Raw genomic sequence first — 21,431 nt, 5'->3', positions numbered from 1 at the left:
GAAACGCTAAGGCTTCTTCCATAATATACAGAATATACCCGATAGTTTCGTAGTATAGATATTAATGTCTCCGATATTATAAATGTTTTTCGTTTCATGTAACTCGCAAACTTGTTTGCCTTCTTTTTTTGTGAAGATAACATTTGTTACGTTTGATATCACTGGCGCGATAATTCATTGAAGTCTCGTTAAATATCGAGAGTAGCGGCAAAGAAAAAAAAAGAAAGATGTATTACGGCATATAACATCGCAAAACTCCTGTAATTTGATTTGATTATCGATGATTTGTTTGTAATTAGTATGTAATACTATCGTATCCAGGGTCGAGATTTCAATATTGAATACACAGATGTAGAAAACGAAAGAATTACACTCATATAATTCTAATAATAGTCAAAATTATTATAATGTTACAATCTTAATTGTAATAATTTATTTAATATATAAAAAATATATAATTGTAATTCTTTGGCTATTTAAAGATACAGTTTTAAACTTTAATAATTTTACTTTTTCTTCTGTGTATGTTTCATAGCTTTTCTTATTTTCTAAAGAAATTTTTTTTGTAGGATTTTGGATTTTTTCTGTGGTACATGAAAGAGACAATCCTGACCCTGAACATGTCATAATATAAATCCCTTTAGATAGTATTTTATTTTAAAACAGCGCTGTGTGCGAGATGGAGAGTAGGGGCCATAAATGCGACCAAAAAGAATAGTTTAGCTTTAATAAGTGTATTTCTGTTGTTATCGATACTGTTATTTTGTTTAGATCTTTTTAAAACTTCTTTGTTGCATATATATGCTCTATTGCGTTATGTGTACTCGATATGCATTATATTATTGTTTATCTCTTTTTCTTTTTCTGTGTTATATTATTTAACTGTCAATTAACTTGTCAGTTAATAGTGATATGTGTTTAACGTTAAGTTGTTATTTATTGGCGCTGAAGTATTTGCTGTGCAATGACAAGAATTAGAAAATCATTGGATATATATACAAATGCCTTTTACAAAATACGATATATATATATATTTATTTATTTAAAGAACAAAAAAGTTGTGTCATACTACTCCGTTTTATTAAAACAGTAAAAGAGATTAAAAATTGTTCAGAATTATTTATATTTTACCGATGATTTTCTCGCATATTATATGTTTAATTAGAAAGCGATGGCAATGAATACATTCCACCAAGTACAAAGACATCTTCTGTGAAATTTTGATTAAGCGAAAGAGTATTTGGATTAGACAGTTTGCTCTTGGAATATCATTTTATAGAGAAAGAAAGTAAAGGTTGTGTTTGAGTGCAAATCACACTGTCTAGCTAGACTATGCACATATAATCTCTCTCGAGCAAGCCGAAGAGAGTATTATTATATTTAGGCACATATCAGTGAAAAAAAAAATATAATAAAAATTATTGTAAGCGCGCCCTGCACTTTATATATCGATACAGTTTGCGATTATTAGCATAATGTTCGAATGTCATCGAAAATCGTCGTTTCTTTTTGTTAGAGCGAATTTATAAATGTTAAATTTTCTTTCTGAGAAGCTTTTCTTTTATTCCTACTCTTAACTGTCAAACTGCGATTGTCGATTATATCATTTTGCGCAAACACCTTACACGAATTCGCCATTTCCGTCGATGTGCATCCGTACAATATTTTTTAGTGATAATTGTACCTATAGTTTTAATACACTATCACAGAATGGTTGTCACAGTGGTTGTCACGCGCTACAATAGTCTTATATAAAATATCGATTGTAAGGAACTTCCAAATTTATTTACAAAATTCATTATAGATATTGATACAATAAATGTAATCGACATTGATAATACGAGCGGCGTCGTTATTCTCTGCGTTTAATTAAATAAAATCGACTACAAAACGCGTCTATACATTATATAACAAAGTTAAAAGATTGCATCTAATGTGTATAAATAATTCTAATTTTATTATTTTATCTATTATTTTTTTTACATTTATTGATTTTATAAAAAAAAAAATAGCAAAATATTTTTGAGTCTAGTCACATCGTTTCAGTTTTTACTTTCCAATATTCGAAAGTGGATTTTCGTCGAGTTGCAATTATGCTAGCAGAAGCAACGTTTTCTCGATTCTAGCACAGAGTTTTTGCATTTCGGCGGGTAGCGTGTACTCTGCGGCGAGGATGGCATTCGCCACGGCTATCGTCTCCTTGACCGATCGCGCCTTGATCCATATCCTGCCGTTCATCCCGGCGGCGATCTCGTACACCTGATTCCGACCGAGCATCCTGAACAACGGACACTCGGGATTGAGGAGCTTCCTCACGAGACTGAGCGTGCAAGTGAACATCATGCCGTCCGAGCCGAGGACACCGAGCTCGTTCTCCTTGCCGTGAGAATCCACGCATACCAATTCAGGCTCCATGTCCTTGCTGGCGATGAGCATCTTGGCGTACACGACGTCGCCGACCTGCAGGTCGGGCCGGTTCTTCTTGGTCGCGCCCTCGAAGGCCAGGTAAGAGAGAGTCGCCTGTTCGCTGGCGCTTATGTCTACCTTGTAAATGTCGCCGCTTTTCTGCGTCACTATACCAATCACGTTCTCCCCTCGACTGGGAACATATCTGCCGGTAAAGAGTAATGTTATCGCAATCGGAGAGCTGTAACAAGCATAGAATATAGAGTGACAGGGTTTCTATACCGTTTCTGATAGCTGTCCACGTAGAAGACGGCCGGCTCGCGTCTCTTCAGGATACCTGCTTTACAGACGTAAACCGTGTCGCCTTCGCGGCGCAATCCGGGTCCCAGGATCACGTTCTCTCTCTCATTCTTGCCTTCCTTTTTCATTGACACGATATCCTCCAGACTGTCACCCGGCATCACCATGTCACCCGCGCTAACCTTCATTTCGAGTAAAAGCTTTTTCCGCTTTTTCACTCTCCCTCTTTCTATTATTATTCAAATTATAAAATACATGGATTTTCTTTCAAAATTTCGCAAAACACCACGTGCGTCTAAGGTCTATCTTCAATGAGATGAAGATGAGAAGATCGCGAGTACACAAACTTGCAAATCCTCCTCTTTTTCTTCAGCTGCACCAGCTACACTTTCTCTACACTTTCTCAATTTTCATGCAATTTTCCTTCTTCCTCTCTTTCTCATTAAATATCGAATATATTGTATAATATAAAAGATTATATGTACATAAAATCATCTTCTCATCAGAAGCAAAATGAGTAAACAGAAAAATTCGGACAACGTCGCGGAACAAATAGGTCCTGTGAAAAAATATGCATTGCAACATAACCAAGAAATGAACAATCCTTGTTACAAGGTATTTAAATGTTTTATAATTGTTAGACACTATTGTCTGAAAGTAAATCATTTTCAGGTTGCTTTTTTGTTCTGTAGAAAGATAAGAAAAAAAAAAGAGTATAGAAAATGCAATAAAAAGGCTAGAACTTGTCTATATTTTTTTAGGAGCACCTTTTATCCCTAAAATGCTTGGATTCTAATCAGAAAGAGCGTGAAGCGTGCGAAGTGTACTTTGTTAATTATAAAAATTGTAAAGAATTTTGGGTAAGTTCTCTTCCGATATAATATATATGTATCTCTTTTTCCATCAAATGGTTGAAAAGATTTTTTCTATCCAGGCTAAAGTGCAGTCTGAACGCAAATTAAAAAATATCAGGCCATATATGCCACCTCTGGAAGAGCGTGTAAAGATAAAGGCTGATTTTCTAAACTCTCGATAGCGATAAATGTATATAAACCATTTTACTTTGTAAAAATATCCTTTATTTCGTGAAATCTTAGGTTTTTTTCCAATACGTCTTGCAATATTACACTGTATTATATCATGTATATAGCTTCCAACAAAATGTAAGCATATTAAATCCATAAAAACAAAAATAATATTTGTCAACAAAGTCTTAAATTTCTTCCAGTATATGTCTTAACATACTTAATTAATTTTACATTTTTTTTTTTTCGAAAACAATTCATCTACAATTGTAATCAAAAATTTTCGTTTTAAAGTATAAAAAACAAAATAATTTCTTGTTATTGACATTTGATTATATTAGAATTTTGCAATGCAGTTTCATATGGAAATCATACGATGTAATAATTATATAATCATACAAATCTTAACACAAATTTACACTCAAATATAAACAATAATACACTCGATCCTTTATCATACATATTAACTTGTACTAAATGACTTTTACTACACAACATGCATTATTCTATTATTGAAACATATATGAATTGCTGATGATAATTTATACAGCTTTAGAAAGAAAGAAATAGGAAAATTAGAGAAAAGAAAAGGAGAAAAATGTAGACATTACATTATTAGTAAGATAATGAACATCCGAGGGACGATACGTGTCAAAAACGAAGAGGTGCATATTTTTACAGGTTACTGCTCGATGAAGTTAGCAGCATTCAAAGAAAAAGTATTTGTACACACATGTTATATATATATATATATGTATATATAAGCCCAGTGCTTTAAGCGGCATATATGATGGGGAGAATGTTTATGGACAAACCACTGTTCTTTCAAAGTTAAAGGAGTGATGCGCGGATAACTAAATATATATCACAGTAAGATAATATATAACGAATTCTTATAGAACGGAGAATTTTGTTTTCGGCATAAAAATAAATAGACGATTCTGTAGACGATTCATGATTATGATATGTGAAATAAAATAACGCTATCACAATCTCTGCGAATAGCACTTTTGCATAATCGTATTTCGCGTGAAGGACGTGATTCTAAGAATTTCTTGTTCTCTCAATAAGTGTTTTGTCATGATAATTAATCTCCTCACGATTAAATCTAATAAGAAGTTTGTATGTTTATGTGTGTCAGATCTCTTCTCCCTGTTTTTGTCTGCGCCGATTTTAACGACTTTTTTTTACCTCGTGATTTCTTCGTTTTCAACATATATCGTCGGCAAGTAGTCATTCGGAATGATTTTTTATAGAGAACGTCTGAATACGAAAGTGGCGGCACATTTGACGCACCTGTAATTACAAAATCAAAGATGACAAATAAATTGCTTTGCATGGGTATACATATATATATATATATATATATATATATATATATATATAAAGATATATAGAGATTATATAATTAGAAATATATACAAGTATCTTATGAATTATAATTACGAGAGCATAGTTATATTTCATTAAACTTACCACACAAGCACCATAATGAACATGTGCCAACAGAGCTACTATAGAGACCAAATACATAAATTCTAGATCTATGCTAGGCAACATAAACGAGAAAATAGCGGCTACTGCGACTGGCAACAATATCCATGGTAATATTTCACATCTAGTATTACTCATCTGTGATACGATTAATCGACACTGCAACAGCAAACAATTTAAATTAAATAACATTGATAGAATCAAATTTTTTTTTTAGACCACTTGTTTAAATAAAAAATCTTACGCATATATTGGAGAAGATTGTGCCGATGGCAAAATATATTAATCTTGGATCCTTTTCTAGAATGTTACTTGGAGAGTGTATTATCCAGATTGTGGAAATTGCAAAGAGCAAAATCAAAGGCACCAAGGGCCTTATGGCCTCTGGAAACGTCCGCATTTTGCCGGTCTTATCTTTATATGACCTACAAAAGATGTGTCACAATAGTATGAGTAATATGTGTTGCATCAGTAATATATATATATATATATATATAGCATGCAAAAAATATGATTACAAACAACAAATTAACTATATATTCTAGAATATTATAAAAACACATCATTATCAGGTTGATGTGTTGTTTGTAGATTTCATATATATGTATATGTATTCTGTGGTAAAGTTACTACACAAATATTTTCTGAAAAGGACATTGAAAGAACTTTGCTCTGGGAGAGAGTATTAAAGCTAATTGTGGGTTATAATATAAAGGTTATTTATAATTACATAAAAAGAATAAAAATTAAGAATTTATAATTATTAATATTATTATTTATATACAGACTTTACCAATATATATTTTGTTAAAAATTTCCTAAAAAGCTATATAATTCTATCTTGAACTTTATCTGATAAATTTTTTGACATGGATTTAATAATTTTTCAATAAAATTTGTGATAACAATAAGAGGCATACTCACTTGTATATGTTCCAAAGAACAACCGGCAAATTGGACACAAGTGCACTAACATAAAATAGCATTTCGAACATCATTCCTGCTGACACACCACCCGGCAATTCAAATTTCCAGGCTTCGTGTCCACCTATGCTGGTAAGAGTAAATACTATGACAGTTGCCTATAAAATTGACAAAAAATTGATATAAATTTTCATTTTTCAATGGAATGGAAACTTTGTTAATTGACCAGATCATGCACGCACACACACACACACAATAACTATATATATATATATATATATATATATATTTTCTTTATTATAATTGTATGTATTCTTTATTATAATTTTATAAAATTCAAGTTGTACACACACACACACACACACACCCATAGTATGGCTTAAGTAAACTTACTAGCATGGAAGCATCATATCCCCAAGGAAGAAATAGAACACCTGTGTTATATTTCTCCCAGTGACTCAGATAGAAATTAATAAATACGTTCCATAATATAAAGTACATTCGTAATGGCGAGACACTGTGATCCGTTCTGCCGAAAACTGAGTACATACACACAGTGATCAACATAGCGGTCCAACTGTCTAAGCCATGATCGAATAATTCTCCTAAGGGACCGGAAGTTTGTGTACGTCTCGCCTGCTTTCCATCTATCCCATCTGTAATGTAATAATTATAAATGAGCATTTTAAATTAAAAGATTTACTTCTCAATGAAACTCTAATCTTGTATAAATTTGTACGTTTCATTCAATTTTATATTCAAGTTTATTATTTTTGAACATAAAAGATAAAAAAATTTTATATAAATATATATAATTTCTTATATCCATTTATATTCTATATTGATTATATTGATTCTATATTGATTATAATAGAATTAATACAACTATATGTTAATATATAAATTATATATCAATGCTAAATACACATACCAAGCGTATATGCCATAAAAATGTTAAAAGCAGCTACAGCATAGACCCATCGCGATATTGGAGGGTATTCCGGCTTGTCATCACTGGACGCGTAGAAGTAGTAGTCATAATACGCAAATAACATAAAATTCAACACGGTAAAGAGGAATCCAGAGAAGGTTAGTACATTTGGGGCAACCCACTTTGGACAATACTATAAAATAAGACACACACAATTAATATTTGTAATAATTATTATAAAATACTATTCTATATTATATATAACTCTACTAAATATATATTTCGTGTCTATAGATAAAAGTGTATAATCTTTATTATTGTATTAACAATTATTCTGCTAATACTAAAGCGTAAAAATCATACCTGTACTACTTTGTTCCAAAAGGGATGCATAACATATACACTTAGAGGACTTGTATCCATAGAGCTATACTGAAATCAGAATATTTGATATAAGTACATCAAAGTAACTGCGTTACATTATTATTAAGTCAATTAATCGAATAAAAGTAATTTTGTATATTATATTATATAAAATTTAATTACGTAAAATATACTTGTTATGAATTACATGTGTATGTATATAATTTAACATTGATAATTATTAAACTTTGAAATCAAATGCTCACTTTGTAGCTCTCGAACCCCGTGAGGTGTTCCTCGGTCAGGTATTCCACCTCGAACTTGAACTTACGATACATTCTGGAATCTCAAAAATCTAACCACCTAACGAATCCAATCCGTCGACGTCTACAATCGTTAACCGCCGCACATTTACGCGAAAATACCGTCACTGAAGCGACGAGAAGCACTCGATCGCGCGTTCTCCGAAACTCCACGTACGAATATTCCTTTTGTTAATTTTGTCCTCTTTTATATCGTCCGCAAAATCGTCTATTTCTACGTGGATTCATCGTGCCAAGTGCTCGAAGAGAATGTCTATCGTCTATCTTGCGCACTCTTCGTAAACACCTAGACAGAGTGAGAGAGAGAGAGAGATTCCGTTCCGATTTTCACAGAGAAAGAGTTGACAATTACGCTTTCGTCGACGCGAATCACCTCATGCGCGCCGCGAAACGATGTATATGCGTAATATAATAATAAATTAGTCGCGTATTACGTATGTAATATACTCATATCAGACGATCCCCCGGCTTGTCGACCACAGGCCACAGGCCACAGACCGCATACCGCATACACCACAATCCACAATGCATGCGCGACGCGGTTTCACGTACAGAGAGAATAGAGAAAGAAGCACCGGCTGATCATCTCCCCTTACGCCCCAACATCCGAATCGCCAATGCGTTCGCGTTTCTGTGTTTCAACATCGAGACGTGTGCCTTTACAATTGCATTTATCTCTCTGTACACACATGTTTTATTTGCACAACACATACATATATGTATATATGTTAGATTTTGAAAAATGTTTGAAGAGATAGCGAGATAAAAGATTGTACTTTTTTCAATGACAGGCGAGTATTATGTTTATAATGCGATACATTTGTAATCTTAATACAATTTTCTTAATACTATTGTATAATATTGAAAATATTGGAGTTGATATTATTCAGCACAAGCACAGATATACATAAATAATTATATAAGACAAGATAAGTGTAGTGGAAAAAAGAGGAAGCACATTTTTGCTCAAATTAATTTTGCATTTGAATTTCGCGCCTATGACATAGACAATATAAAATACATAGATAAGTCTATTTTGAACGGAGTTGACTTCGGTTCGGTTCGGAGCACTATCCACCAATCACGAATACTCGGAAAGGAACCGAACAAGATCGTATTTTCTTTGCCAAAATCGGCAGCTAACGCTCTATCTATGTATTTGACATTTTTATGGTGAGCAATTTTCGATGATTGACAACTTCTCGATGTGACCGTGCGAGTGGACGTATTAACCACCCGGTGCCAACAAAATCCAAGGAACTTTTTGATGCTTGTTCAGTACATAACAATACATATAAGATGATATATGCATAGACTGGCAGCGGATCTCTTGTATTCTAAACGCGCCGCACAATCGACTAATTAACCGTTTCGAAAGATGACACTATGCTAATTGACGCTAAGTAAAGGTCGAGTCGATGTAACAACGTAAACCGGTGGTCGCAGGCATGGGTAACGCTGTCACTTCTTGAAGATCGTCAGCAGGTGTTTATATGCATATGCGTATTTTTAATATATGTGTGTGTGGAGGTTTTTATTCTTGCTAACAATTTATTCTCTAATTATAATCGCGACAGCGCTGTCCGTCAATCTCTGTCTGAAAACTTCACCATGGCCTCTGCCACGGAGCAGCAGCAACAGCAGCAGACCACGCTGGAGTTTTACCAGGCGATGGCTGACTTTAAGAACATGTTCCCGCAAATGGACGACGACGTGATAGAGGTAAAAATGTGGAATTTGTAGATATAATAATCACATCGCTCATTAATACGAGTAAATTGAATTCAATTATACCATTTGTCAGGCTGTGCTAAGATCCAATCAGGGAGCTGTGGATACCACGATCGACCAGTTACTTACTATGAGTACTGACAACGAGAACGAGAAGATCAGGAGTGAATTGGAGCAGAAGGAAGAATTGCCAAGCACCGCAAAGTCACCTAGGAAAGACTCTAGCAAATCGTTAAAAAGTATACATAAGTGGCAGCCACCGTTGTTGGGACCATTGCCGGATACCTTTCTAAGGCTGCCCCAGCAAATGATGTCGGATGATGGCGTTGACTTGATATACTCGCAAGAGAACTCCTTGTTGGAAGACGAGAGAATTGCCATGTTTCTACAGAACGAGGAGTTCATGGCGGAACTTCGTTGGAATGAAGATTTTCTATCTACGCTGGAACATGGTAAAGAATTAAAGATTTGCAAGATGATAATATTCAGGAGAATTATATATTTGCCCATTAATATCAATTCTTGTAAAAAATAATGTTAAATGTCTTTTCTTCCTTTGTAGATTCGAAGCTCGAAAAGTGCGGCGGTCAGACTGGTCATGATGACGAGGATTTATTTAAGGAAAGACTGAAAAACATGGGCAAACGTAAGTAATTGGTTAAAAAAGAATTAAAATTAAGAACCATGTTGTGTAACTTACCTATTCTTCTCTCTCTCTCTAATAATGAGCACTCTTACAGTATCTCGACGTAAATTCGCACAACTCACGAAAGTATTCACACGCAGTAAGAAACGCGGTGGCAGGCAATTGTTGCCACCGACAGCTTCCTGTGACGATCTCTTGGATCCAGAAGAGTCATCGAAACCTCAATCCTAAAGAAACATCTGTAACTATGATACAGGGAATATCTATACTCTTGTCTTACTTTATTGTAAAGACAGAACAAACTTAATGGCGTTCACAGCTTAAGTGTAATTTAAATGTCACAAAAACAAGCATATCCATGTCGCGTAATTTGCACGAGACGAATGAAAATTATGTTAGCGTCGTGCATAATTTAATTAGTCATTTATGTTTCTGGTTCACGTGATGGTTGACGAGATTAGCTGAACAGAGATAATGAAATTGCTAAGCTGAGGATCCAAAAGCGTATCAAAGCAAAAAGATAAAAATTTACCAAGAAAAATGAATATCAAGAAGAAAGTTTGAAACAATACACAAAATTATCAAAAAAATCATATTTCGGTAAATATGCAGATATACATATTGTATGTGTATATATATACATATATATATATATATATATATATATATATATATATATATATATATATAGGGATAGTATATATTAATTAATATAATCTTAATGTATTTCCTAATAAGAGGATATAGATCTGTTTTAATTCTGATAAATTCAATGTGATATTTTATTGCGATATTGTGACGTAAATTTTATTTTAATAGATTTTATATTTTGTTGTGATACATGTTGCTTGCGATTATCTGTGTTGTTGTGTATTAATGGCGAATCGTTTGTAAATTAATACGAGAAAGTTTTGCGAAAATTTATCCAGTGATAATCTCTAAAACAGAGCTGTCCACGTTTTGCACTTTTCGGCCGATTTCCGAGGCTCACCGCCTAGCGGCCCCCACTTACGCTCGAGACCTTAGCAACTACGGTTATCGGGCCACGCGTTGCTAAGGTCTCGAGCGTAAGTGGGGGCCGCTAGGCGGTGAGCCTCGGAAATCGGCCGAAAAGTGCAAAACGTGGACAGCTCTGCTCTAAAAGATTATTGCTGACATTGGAAAAATACTTTTTACATAAGAACGATAGCCATCGTTTCAAATGATAATTAATGTAAGAGAGATCAGGTTCTTATTGTATGCAAAGTAACCAGGGTTTGAAAAAACCTGGATTTTTTTTAAAAAGCCCAGCCCAGTGGGGTTTTTTTTTTAAACCTGGTTTTTTGGGGTTTATTGGGTTTTTATTGAGTTTTTTGGGATTTTGTTGGGTTTTTTAAGATTTTGTTGGGTTTTTTAATTTTTTTAATTTAATTTTTTATAATTCGCTAATGATTAAGAAAATTGGCTATTTAATTGGCACAATTCCTTATTATGAATTAATTTTTATTTAATTTTTTTTATTTATTAATGTAATAGACCTTCTATTACATTAATAAATAAGAAAAATTAATCAATATTAAATACTTCATTTATAATATTATTAAATTTTTAGCATTTTTGGATGGGTTTTATAAATGGGTTTTTAAGTAAGTTTTTTAAAGTGGGTTTAACCCAATAAAACCCACCGGGTTTTATTGGGTTGGGCCCACTTAGTCAAACCCTGAAAGTAACGCAATGCGATTGCTTTTTAGCACGTGCGGCTATGAAAATAGTTGATTATATTGTGTATATATATCTATGTCTATCATACGCCAATAGTGCGTTAATGTTATTATAGACAAAATAGTTTGTTAAAAATTTAGAAGACAACATTAAGATCCAGATTGGAGAAACGATTTCTTTGAAAAATCTAATTATCAGGAAAGTGAAAATCCGATTGATTAATTGAAAGTAGTGGATGAAGGCTACATATTCTCAGAAATTTACATTATTTTAGATTATTTATTAAATAGTTTGTATCAGTTTAATGATAATTTTTTACACACGCACACACACTATTGCGATGAGTGATTACTCATAAATTTAAAGCTTAAAAAAATCACACAAATACCTTCATTCACTTACTCTTCAATTCTACTTGCTGTTGCAAGTAGCAATTGCATCTTTCTTTAGGCATAATAAATCCTAGTCGCTCAGTCTAGCCATTATTTATTGAAGGAGAATCTGATATTGTGAATGTAGAAAATATTTATAAAAAAATGGTTGTAAAGAATCTAAGTCATTTACACAATAACATGCGCTCTATGATATTATATATATATATATATATATATATATATGTATAAAATCGAAAGAGACGCTAGACTGCATTATATTTACTTTAAATTCTGTTCAAACTCAAAATTAGGAATAAAATTAAGAAATAGTTCTAAGTGCACATTTACTTCTTTATTGTTTAACTTGTATCAACTATTTCTCCCTTATCAATTAAGAAAGCGACTCAGATCCAAGAATGCAATATTGAAGTATCAAAGTAACATCGGTTCTCTCGCGTTACGTATCGGGTTGTTTGAAGAACACTCTAGCACCGGAAAGACTATAGTACAGTAGCTGGAATTCGGCATTCCTCTCGGCGAGACGTTGGAGAGTGAGCGCTCTGGTTTGCTGAAGCTTCTCATCGCCGTGATCGTCCTTGCTCTCGGCGGCAAACTTTTCCTGGGCGATGTGCTGCTCCACCGTCTTGAACCAATGCAAACCGTCCAGCTCTGCGTTTTGATCGAGTAGCGCGTTGATGTAGGCGATACCCATGGCAAAGCCATCGTCGGTAAAGGCCGCGCCAGTTTGGTTCTTTTTAAACATCTTCTCTTTATTCGACACGGAATTATCTACGAAACTGAGCGTCAGTGGCGGCACGATAGCGTAGAACTGCTGTAGATGATAAGACTTGGCGTCGCGAAACGCCGCCGTGAACACATCCACCAGTAGCTTGAAGTACTGAATGCCTTCGGTGAAGTTGCGTACAAGATCGGCAATGTCGTCCTCCAGCCGTCTACCCGCCGCCTGCGTTTCGACGCTATAATTCAGTCCGCGACAGAGCGCTTCGAACGGCACTGTCTTCTCAATATCCGGTAGAAAGGATACCGCATTGGAGCTAGCGTGGAGACCGCCAGAACGGATCAGTCGTACGTAACCGAGCGCATTGCCGATTTGCGTAATCAACTGGCGAAACTGGTCTAGATAGCTGAACCCGTCCGCGGTCATGCCTAGTTTCCGGATGCCCTTCTGAAATTTCTCCGCTCGCTCATATGTATACGGAGTGGCGCCCGCTTCCCGTTGCGCCCGGACAAATCTGATGTCGCGCATTAGTCGCGACTTGATGTGCTCGTCGAAGAGGAACTGCGAGAACGTGTGCAGCTTAACGCGCAGGAATTGGTAGACAAAGTTCACCGTAGTGCTCATGATACCGGTGCCGTGGGTGCGAATCGAGTTGGCGATATGTCGGATGCCGATGGTGTTGAGATGTTTGTTACCACTGCTGCGCTCCACGAACGTTTGCGTGTTCAGATTGTACAGATACCTGGACAGAGCGATCAAATATTAATATATCGGCGATTAATTTCTAGATATTAATTATTAATATAATTCGATTTTATACCTGGAAACGAACACGTGGATATTACGCATGATCTCCAGAGCATCCAGGCCTTGTTCGAGCGTCTGCGTCGGCAGATGATCTTGCACTGTGTCCAGACCCATCTTATAGCTGGCCAACGTGTGCATCATCCGATAGGTTCTCCAATCATGCAGAGCGACCGTTGTTAGATTGTAAAACATATCATCCAGATAATGCTCGACGAACCTCTTGGTGCAGACCATGTTTTCGGCTAAGGGTAGTGGCGGGACGCGCACCACTCTACCACTGTCCTTGGCACCAATGTTGAAGGGGTTTGTGGAGTCTAGTTTAAGATGGGCGTGCACATGCAGTCGTAGACTGGTCTCGATTTCATGGCAGGCCGGCTTCAGTACGCTTTTCACCAGGCTCTCCCTGAGCTCCGCGATGTGTTTTTCTCTTAGCTCAACCGACTCCTGCTCGCCCACGGCGCTGTTGAAGGCGGCGAACAGATGAGCAACGTGGCAGACACCGGTGTTACCGTCGACGACTGAGGAGAAGTAGGCGGGCAGCATATTCTGATGATGCAAGAGCAACGAATAATCACCGAGCTCGTCGATCAGCTCGTGCAGCTCGGCCACGGCATCATAGCTACCCAGGAGGAACCGTAGCTTCACCATGTCCTCCTCGCGGAAGGTATCGGTCAGTTGACTGGCGCATCCCAGCGTGCAGCGGACTATCAGTCGTCTGTCAGCGCTCGCCGGACCGCTTATCAGCCGCATAGCGAGTCCTATCAGCGATAGCGCATCCAGTCGCTCTCTGCTGTAGCCTTTGTCCTTCTGAACAAGACCCTTGCGCGCTGTCTCCAACATAGCTAGCATGTAATAAGCTAAATACTGCAGCACTTGCGCCTGCGATTGCACCACGATCGGTCCAAGCGCATAGAAGGTTGTCTGCAGGGACTTTTGCAACTCCACGAGTCTGCAGATCAATTGCACCGTGTTGCGACTCATCGGCTTCGACAGGAAAGCGTGAAGATTCGTTATGAACACGACCGTCTCCCGTATCTGGGACACGAGAGCTAGCAAATCCGTCAGCAATGTACGTTTTTGCCCGATGTCAGATACTTGAAGATTTGTCCTTGTCAGGATATTCTGCATCTCTACGCACCAGGTCATTGCTCGGTGTACCAGATTGTTCACTACAATCGGCAATCTCTGCGTTCTCGCCTGTAGAATCTTTTCACCTATCTGCGGACTTACGGCGGTGCCAGTTTCCTTTGGCACAATGTTGCTGAGGAATCTGCTAGGCACCCAAATCACGTTTCCTATCAACGTGACCGCGTAGAACCTCTTGTTCGCCTCCAGCACTCTCTTGATTAATCTTCGGTCGCAAGCACCGAATAGCTTTATGACCACCGCGATGCCAACGTTAGCTCTTATCCAGTTTTTGTTCAACGCAGCATGGTCGTTGGACTTAGTCTCTACGTCTGTGATCGTGTTCTTCAAAGAGCTGACGATCTGCTCGCTCATAACTGCACCTTTATTCACATCCATCACATGCTCGATCGCCTTTGGAAACATATTCCTTCGTAATAACTTTTCCTGCAGATCCTTCAATAAGTGATTGAATGTCTCTAGCTTTGCCTCAGCGACACCAAATTGCGAAGGATTGTGCATCATGGAACGTACATGCATTCTGTATTTCTTCCACTGATCCACTATTGTCGATTGAGCGTCAACGATCTCATCGAGAGTCATAAAGATCACGAATAGATCTATAAACCCTTCGATTATGGTAGGTAAATAAATCTCGGCGCCAGATAGACTCGCCAACTGTTGCGTAGTCAAGTGCACAACGGTTGACATCCGATTAACGAAAATGGACAGATCCTGCAGATCGGACAGCAATTTAGGCACATTAGTGAGATCGTCATCCACGTATCTCTCCCCGTGTGCAAAGAGTTTTGCGTAGAAATTATCAGCTTCCACCTTTAGCAGCCTGATTTCCCTGCACGTTCCTGCCACGGCTGCCAGCAGCTTGGACAGTGCCTTGTTCTCCATCTCCACCAGGGAGAGGATGCTAATGTCCTCCTTCGCTTTGTAAATCAGACGTAGAGGACCTTCTATAACGTACTCCAGTGCAGAGTCGCCACTCCAGGATTTTTCCACCAGGTTTTCAAAGAACTCGCCGTACTTTCGCAGGTGCATGGCACCTGCAGCCTTGTAGATGCTCTCATCTTTCTTGGAATTCCACGCTGATGTTTCTATCATTTTTAATTAGTGAATGATGCGGATAATCTGCGACATGAAAACATGAATTATAGAACTTTAATGATTTTTTAAATTATATATTATTAATCTGGGCCTTTTGAAAAAACATAAAGTTTATTTGATACATATGATACTATCTACTTACCTCACAAATATATTAAATACGTATATATTTTTTCGTACATATCTATTTTAGCATTTATTTGAGTTTAAACAATAATGCTACAGATTATTTTGTTTTCCCACTGCGCACAATTCATTGTTATTATCCAAAACTTGAATTTTTACATTGACATTTGCATGCATATGTACACGTACACTCCCTCAGAGAACAATGTAATTTATCTTACGCTATTCGCGATAGATGGCAATATTTTCGTGAGTACAGTCGATATACTTTACCATCTTGAGGTGACACAAGATTAACAAAAACAAAAAAAAAAAATTTTTTTTAATCAATACTTCGACTTATTAATCAGATAAAGATATTTTTTCCTTTTCTACTTTATTCTATTGTTTAAAGGAGTATAATCGAACAAGGAAACAATATAGATAAAGTGCAGTTGAATATCCATATTGATATTTTTTTATTATCAGTACAGATTTTGTTTTATTTTTTAACAAGAGAGATAGAAATTATATGATGCCGATCTTGTTGGCGACGTCGAGCGCATCGTAATCGCGTGTCAAACGCACGTACGCCTTCTTCTTGCCGTCCGGCCTCATCAAGGTGTTCACCTTCGCCACATCGACATCGTAGAGTTTCTTGATGGACGCCTTGATGTGATATTTGTTGGCGGACGTGTGTACGATGAAGACCAAAGTGTTGTTGTCTTCGATCTTCTTCATCGCCGCTTCCGTCGTAAGTGGAAATTTTATTATATTGAAAGCATCCATGCTGAAATGCAAAAATTCCAATGATGTATAAACAATAGATTTTCAGAGAAGAATTACAAAGATTTAGATCGTTATAGATATTTTGAAAGAATTCGAGCGTTCGAGCTCTCTTACCGATTTCTGTTTGGCACAGATTTACGTGGATACTTGGGATTCCTCGGTGGTCTGAAGGTTTTGGGCCTGTGGAAATGGACAGACGTCCTAATCTTTCGCACCCTGGATCCATGTACTCCCTTCAGGATCTGTGAAATGCAAATGCAATTGCCAGCATTAGTAATATGTAATATGCAATTGTATACATATCTTATGCGCTTTAATTCACATCAGTATTGTGTTTAAAGGTATTTTCATGAAAACTCAAAGAGATTCCCACACTAACAATCATCATGTATAGAAGTAATATTGTTTGAGACACACAGAAAGAGTAATTAAAAAAATTGATGATATTCGATATAATTTTTGAGAAAATCTGACTAACCTTTTTCTGCGCCTTGAGGGCTTTTTGCACAGGAGCTGCTGATTTTCCACCCTTCGGGGTCTTCTTAGCAGCCTGTACATTTTTCTTAGGCTTGCTGATCAGCGGTTTACTGGCAAGCTTGAGGACAGGTTTACTCGCAGGCTTGCTTGCGGCAGGTTTGGCAGCGCTCGCTGGTTTGGCTGCTGCTGGTTTCTTCGCTGCTGCAGGCTTGGCTGCCGGCTTGGTCACTTTAGAGGTGGAAGCCTGGGTAGCCGGCTTCTTCTCCGCCTTCTTCTCCGTCTTTTTCTCTGCAGGCTTACCTATTATTTATAAGAATGCGAAATAACTACATTAATAATTGAGAAAACATATTAAAAAGAGAAAAATTGAAAATATTTCTAATATATTCATATTACTCTTTTAAAAATATAAAGAAATCAGACATTTCCACCTCTCTTCGTTTTCTTCTTCTATTTTATAGGTTATGATACAGTCATGTAAATATTACATCAAAAAGAACTATTGCGAAAGATCGCATTGTAAACAATTCATAAAACAGAGACGCGTAAAATTTCGAGAAACAACTCTTTGCAAATATTTTTATTGTAAAAACAACGAAATAAAGATGTACTTAAAGAACGATCAACCACATGGGTGTCATGAGAGGCGTTCTCGAGACACAATCAATTTCGAATACTATCGTTATAAACTTACATTAATTAAATAGCACAATTTATTCTAAAATGTGTTAATCTAAAAGAAGAAAAAGTTGTAGATATTGTTGTAGATTTCAATCTACCTGCTTTATCCGTAGACTTTGTAGGTTTGGGTGCCATTTTGCTAAAAAGAACGTGAAAGAGAACGTCAACGTGAAGCGGAAGCGCGAGTGTCGCTGTCTGCCAATCCGACTACCGACTACTTCCGACTACTACGCTAATTGTTGACAGACGAAACGGAGAATTTTCAAAATAGAGATTGTCGGAGTTGTGAATTATCTATTATCAGCCAGAATTATTTCGCTAGCAGAGTTTGCGAATGCTTTATTTCTCTATTAAAGGATTGAAACCATTGAATTTTTCGCTCGTGCACATTAAATTGATAAATTAAAACCGTTTTGGAAAGAAGAAAGAGAGTAAAATTGAAAAAGTATTTGCAAAAATGCCGCAGGAATGGAATGAAGAGAGAGAAAGAAAGCTACAGGTATTATTTATAAAATGTAGTTATTATTTAATAAAGGATGAATTTATATATATATATAAATGGATAGAATATTGTAATCAACTTATTTTCGAGGAAAAAGAAAATAATTAAAAAATTATAAATAATTTTATTATTATAATTATATAATTCACGATACATTTTTCGTAATGACAGTTTCCAAGTATTATACACCTAATATATATTACGTTGTGTTCGCAGGAATCCAGGGTGTCCGGTAATAGTCACGCCAACCGTCGTGTGCAGATTCCTGGGATCATTTGGAGACGATTTTTCCTCAGCAAAAATGTCGAGACACCAATAATTTTCGAGTTATAAGCGATTGAAAATAAAGGGTTTTTCGCAAACGAAGCCTTGTGGAAATAAAATAATAATAAATTCATATTCTTCAGTTAATTTCAGGTAGAGTTTGCTTTAATAGAATTTTAATTTAAGGCTTAGTTACTAAGATACATGATGGCAAAAATTGGAAACATGCAAAAAATAATGACCTCCCTCGACATTTTCGCTGAGGAAAAATCGTCTCCAAATGATCCCAGGAATCTGCACACGACGGTTGGCGTGACTATTACCGGACACCCTGTATATACACGTCTAGCCCCCCACACGCGTGTTACGATGAATTGAACACCTGCCACAGCAACCAATGTTTCGCCGGAATTACTCATATGTTGTGCTCACATAACATTCACGATATAGAGTTGTCAGTCTCGCGGAAAAGTTTTAGACAATTCAATGCGGCATATAAAAAAATCAATCGAATAACATGTAATCGCGAGGTATGTATATATGTATCGTAAAATATATATACGCGTATAAAAAATAAACATATTGTTTTCCAAGATAGTTTAATCCTTTTCGGATTCGGTGCGATGTTGGAAACGCGCTCCGCGGTTTACAAAATGATGAAAGAAAAAGCCCACGATGAGAGGCAGGTGAGAAAAAAAAGATTTACTGGAAATTGAATTCGCTTATTGTTTAATAAAAAAATATTAATGCACTTTTTTTTTCTTTAATTCTTCTCCGAATAGATAACTAATTGGCCGCCACCGTTTTCATCGGAGATCACTCCGTACACCGTGAGCGATTTCGGCACCTTGATCAGACGAACCTGCGAGAACAAAAACTTGACCCTCAGAATCTCCAAAGTGATCGTCATCGGCGACGTTGCTGTCGGCAAGACATCGTTGGTGAACCGGTAATTATTTTGATAAAAGAACCTCTTGACATAACGAAGATTATTTATTATACTTTATTTAGTTTTTAAAAATTGCGCTTATTATTTATTTAAAACAAATAAATAATATCTTTGACGTAAAAATTTGGATATTAAAATTATTATTGTTGTTTTATATAGTTTCTGTCACAAGCTCTTCGACAATAATTACAAGGCTACTATCGGCGTGGACTTTGAAGTGGAGAGATTCGATATTCTCGGTTTGCCTTTTCATTTGCAAATGTAATGAAACTTATTGTTAATCTAAAAATATTACAAATATTTATATAAATGTAAATACGATAATAATTTGAAAGAATATTTACATATATTTAGATGGGATACTGCCGGACAGGAAAGATTCAAATGTATAGCAGCATCCTATTATCGTGGCGCTAATGGTAAAGATAAAATATTCTTTCTATAATTTTTTCATTCGTTTTACATTTTACATTATTTATATTCTTATATATATATATATTTTGTTTTGCAGTAATTATGGTTGTTTTCGATGTGAGTAACTTGATGTCACTGACGCACTGCCAGCAATGGTTGAATGAAGCGAGTCGTAGCAACGTTGGTTCATATCACATCTTTTTAGTCGGCGCCAAAAAGGATTTATTGGTAAATATCTATAAATATCGACAAGGACAGTGATATCCATTTTTTCTTGATCGATCATTACCATTTTGGGAAACATATATAGTCTCATCAGGTGTACGACATAATTGAAAAACGGGCGGCGGAAATGGCGAGAAGTATGCGGGCAGAATATTGGGCAGTCTCGTCAAAAACGGGCAACGGGGTATCCGAATTATTCACACGTATCGCCGCGCTCACCTTTCAGGCAATGGCATTGCGTGAGATGCAGAGTTTAAAACTCGAACCGATCAACATCGGTTCGACGATAAGTAAGTCGATCGAGATATTTAAATCGCTCAGCTGACACGATTTATAAAAGCGAATTTTTCGCGAAGATAAATTATGTACTTGTCCATTTTTAGCGTTGAAAAGACAGTCGAGGGAAGCCGAGACGAAGGCGCAGAGAGTGCCAAAGTGTCTGAAATGCTCGACGTAATACAGCTGAGTGTTTAGTATAAATATTAATTTTTAATATAACACTATATTAATATATTAAATATAATTTAATATATATATATTTATATACATTTTAATATATCACATATATTAAAATATATATTAATGTACATATTAATATATATATAAATATATATAAAATATATTAAATATATTAAATATATATAAATATAAGTTAATTTATTAATATAATTTAATATAAAGATTAAATGCTAAATATATTACAATTTTCCGATGATTCGTTAATACAATTAATAAAAATAATAACGAGAAGTATGAATTTTTAATAATTTCGTTCTTTTTTGCATAAGCGGAAAGTCGTAATTTCGAACAACAGCTGTTCTCGCGACCCGCGGTGCGTTTGAATTTCGCGCGCCAACCGCGTGTTTCCGATCGTTGCCGTTCGCGGCGCCACTGTCCGCGCTGCTGCCACACTACTCTACACCGTCTACGCGTCGCTCTCTCTTGTGCTTATTACGTATAATCCGTCCTGCGGATTTTTGCCTTGCGATATTCGCGAGAAGAAAAAAAAAACAACGG

The 21,431-nt window shown here is 36.1% G+C and overlaps 7 protein-coding genes across 9 annotated transcripts; 3 read left to right on the top strand and 4 right to left on the bottom strand.

The window, feature by feature from the left end:
* Positions 1–478: 478 nt before the first annotated feature.
* Positions 479–2,911, bottom strand: Rrp40 (exosome complex component Rrp40). Its single transcript, XM_083047107.1, has 2 exons — positions 2,689–2,911; positions 479–2,611 (listed from the first exon to the last, which is right to left on the bottom strand). The coding sequence occupies exons 1-2, from the start codon at positions 2,892–2,894 to the stop codon at positions 2,092–2,094; spliced, it is 726 nt and encodes a 241-aa protein (XP_082903233.1). The 5' UTR covers positions 2,895–2,911; the 3' UTR covers positions 479–2,091.
* A 308-nt stretch (positions 2,912–3,219) lies between these two features.
* Positions 3,220–3,902, top strand: LOC145941177 (coiled-coil-helix-coiled-coil-helix domain-containing protein 7). Its single transcript, XM_083047109.1, has 3 exons — positions 3,220–3,321; positions 3,468–3,566; positions 3,641–3,902. The coding sequence occupies exons 1-3, from the start codon at positions 3,220–3,222 to the stop codon at positions 3,740–3,742; spliced, it is 303 nt and encodes a 100-aa protein (XP_082903235.1). The 3' UTR covers positions 3,743–3,902.
* Positions 3,763–8,426, bottom strand: LOC145941173 (ethanolaminephosphotransferase 1). Its single transcript, XM_083047100.1, has 8 exons — positions 7,710–8,426; positions 7,444–7,512; positions 7,081–7,273; positions 6,543–6,805; positions 6,150–6,307; positions 5,470–5,650; positions 5,208–5,384; positions 3,763–5,027 (listed from the first exon to the last, which is right to left on the bottom strand). The coding sequence occupies exons 1-8, from the start codon at positions 7,779–7,781 to the stop codon at positions 4,965–4,967; spliced, it is 1,176 nt and encodes a 391-aa protein (XP_082903226.1). The 5' UTR covers positions 7,782–8,426; the 3' UTR covers positions 3,763–4,964.
* Positions 8,427–8,927: 501 nt separating this feature from the next.
* On the top strand, positions 8,928–11,101 carry LOC145941176 (CUE domain-containing protein 1). The gene is made up of 5 exons (XM_083047108.1): positions 8,928–9,251; positions 9,344–9,488; positions 9,571–9,949; positions 10,060–10,143; positions 10,238–11,101. Exons 2-5 carry the CDS (start codon positions 9,378–9,380, stop codon positions 10,372–10,374), a joined length of 711 nt encoding a protein of 236 aa, XP_082903234.1. The 5' UTR covers positions 8,928–9,251; positions 9,344–9,377; the 3' UTR covers positions 10,375–11,101.
* Positions 11,102–12,548: 1,447 nt separating this feature from the next.
* On the bottom strand, positions 12,549–16,340 carry Swip (strumpellin and WASH-interacting protein). Its single transcript, XM_083045928.1, has 3 exons — positions 16,151–16,340; positions 13,778–16,032; positions 12,549–13,699 (listed from the first exon to the last, which is right to left on the bottom strand). Exons 2-3 carry the CDS (start codon positions 16,003–16,005, stop codon positions 12,676–12,678), a joined length of 3,252 nt encoding a protein of 1,083 aa, XP_082902054.1. The 5' UTR covers positions 16,006–16,032; positions 16,151–16,340; the 3' UTR covers positions 12,549–12,675.
* A 218-nt stretch (positions 16,341–16,558) lies between these two features.
* On the bottom strand, positions 16,559–18,275 carry Rpl23a (ribosomal protein L23A). Its single transcript, XM_083046567.1, has 4 exons — positions 18,159–18,275; positions 17,381–17,679; positions 17,017–17,144; positions 16,559–16,903 (listed from the first exon to the last, which is right to left on the bottom strand). Exons 1-4 carry the CDS (start codon positions 18,193–18,195, stop codon positions 16,642–16,644), a joined length of 726 nt encoding a protein of 241 aa, XP_082902693.1. The 5' UTR covers positions 18,196–18,275; the 3' UTR covers positions 16,559–16,641.
* On the top strand, positions 18,235–21,143 carry LOC145940916 (ras-related protein Rab-36). 3 transcript variants are annotated; one of them, XM_083046566.1, is made up of 9 exons: positions 18,235–18,559; positions 18,779–19,356; positions 19,421–19,512; positions 19,609–19,775; positions 19,935–20,036; positions 20,130–20,194; positions 20,287–20,417; positions 20,509–20,704; positions 20,798–21,143. In XM_083046566.1, exons 3-9 carry the CDS (start codon positions 19,450–19,452, stop codon positions 20,869–20,871), a joined length of 798 nt encoding a protein of 265 aa, XP_082902692.1. In that variant the 5' UTR covers positions 18,235–18,559; positions 18,779–19,356; positions 19,421–19,449; the 3' UTR covers positions 20,872–21,143. The 3 variants fall into 3 exon arrangements, with proteins under 3 accessions (XP_082902692.1, XP_082902691.1, XP_082902690.1); XM_083046565.1 differs by having other exon boundaries at positions 19,425–19,512; positions 20,500–20,704; positions 20,798–21,140; XM_083046564.1 differs by having other exon boundaries at positions 20,500–20,704; positions 20,798–21,139.
* The last annotated feature ends 288 nt before the right edge of the window (positions 21,144–21,431 follow it).

Source organism: Prenolepis imparis, unplaced genomic scaffold (assembly GCF_030444845.1).
Source record: "Prenolepis imparis isolate NDT839.2.m4 unplaced genomic scaffold, iyPreImpa1.0 SCAF_9, whole genome shotgun sequence".
NCBI classification, from domain to species: Eukaryota; Metazoa; Arthropoda; class Insecta; order Hymenoptera; family Formicidae; genus Prenolepis; species Prenolepis imparis.
This window is presented reverse-complemented; position numbering and strand designations above follow the sequence as displayed.

Coding starts and splice junctions, on each gene's coding strand:
- LOC145941173 (XM_083047100.1), bottom strand. CDS start 7,781: ATGTATCGTAAGTTCAAGTTCGAGGTGGAATACCTGACCGAGGAACAC. Junction 6,806..7,080: donor TTTTATGGCATATACGCTTG/GTATGTGTATTT, acceptor ATTACATTACAG/ATGGGATAGATGGAAAGCAG. Junction 5,651..6,149: donor GTTCTTTGGAACATATACAA/GTGAGTATGCCT, acceptor CATCTTTTGTAG/GTCATATAAAGATAAGACCG.
- LOC145941176 (XM_083047108.1), top strand. CDS start 9,378: ATGGCCTCTGCCACGGAGCAGCAGCAACAGCAGCAGACCACGCTGGAG. Junction 9,950..10,059: donor TCTATCTACGCTGGAACATG/GTAAAGAATTAA, acceptor CTTCCTTTGTAG/ATTCGAAGCTCGAAAAGTGC. Junction 10,144..10,237: donor ACTGAAAAACATGGGCAAAC/GTAAGTAATTGG, acceptor GCACTCTTACAG/TATCTCGACGTAAATTCGCA.
- Rrp40 (XM_083047107.1), bottom strand. CDS start 2,894: ATGAAGGTTAGCGCGGGTGACATGGTGATGCCGGGTGACAGTCTGGAG. Junction 2,612..2,688: donor GTGGACAGCTATCAGAAACG/GTATAGAAACCC, acceptor CTTTACCGGCAG/ATATGTTCCCAGTCGAGGGG.
- Swip (XM_083045928.1), bottom strand. CDS start 16,005: ATGATAGAAACATCAGCGTGGAATTCCAAGAAAGATGAGAGCATCTAC. Junction 13,700..13,777: donor ATCCACGTGTTCGTTTCCAG/GTATAAAATCGA, acceptor CGCTCTGTCCAG/GTATCTGTACAATCTGAACA.
- LOC145940916 (XM_083046565.1), top strand. CDS start 19,450: ATGTTGGAAACGCGCTCCGCGGTTTACAAAATGATGAAAGAAAAAGCC. Junction 19,513..19,608: donor AAGCCCACGATGAGAGGCAG/GTGAGAAAAAAA, acceptor TTCTCCGAATAG/ATAACTAATTGGCCGCCACC. Junction 20,705..20,797: donor CAACATCGGTTCGACGATAA/GTAAGTCGATCG, acceptor GTCCATTTTTAG/CGTTGAAAAGACAGTCGAGG.
- Rpl23a (XM_083046567.1), bottom strand. CDS start 18,195: ATGGCACCCAAACCTACAAAGTCTACGGATAAAGCAG. Junction 17,145..17,380: donor CCCTCAAGGCGCAGAAAAAG/GTTAGTCAGATT, acceptor TGCATTTCACAG/ATCCTGAAGGGAGTACATGG. Junction 16,904..17,016: donor TCTGTGCCAAACAGAAATCG/GTAAGAGAGCTC, acceptor TTTGCATTTCAG/CATGGATGCTTTCAATATAA.
- LOC145941177 (XM_083047109.1), top strand. CDS start 3,220: ATGAGTAAACAGAAAAATTCGGACAACGTCGCGGAACAAATAGGTCCT. Junction 3,322..3,467: donor TGAACAATCCTTGTTACAAG/GTATTTAAATGT, acceptor ATATTTTTTTAG/GAGCACCTTTTATCCCTAAA. Junction 3,567..3,640: donor AAAATTGTAAAGAATTTTGG/GTAAGTTCTCTT, acceptor TTTTCTATCCAG/GCTAAAGTGCAGTCTGAACG.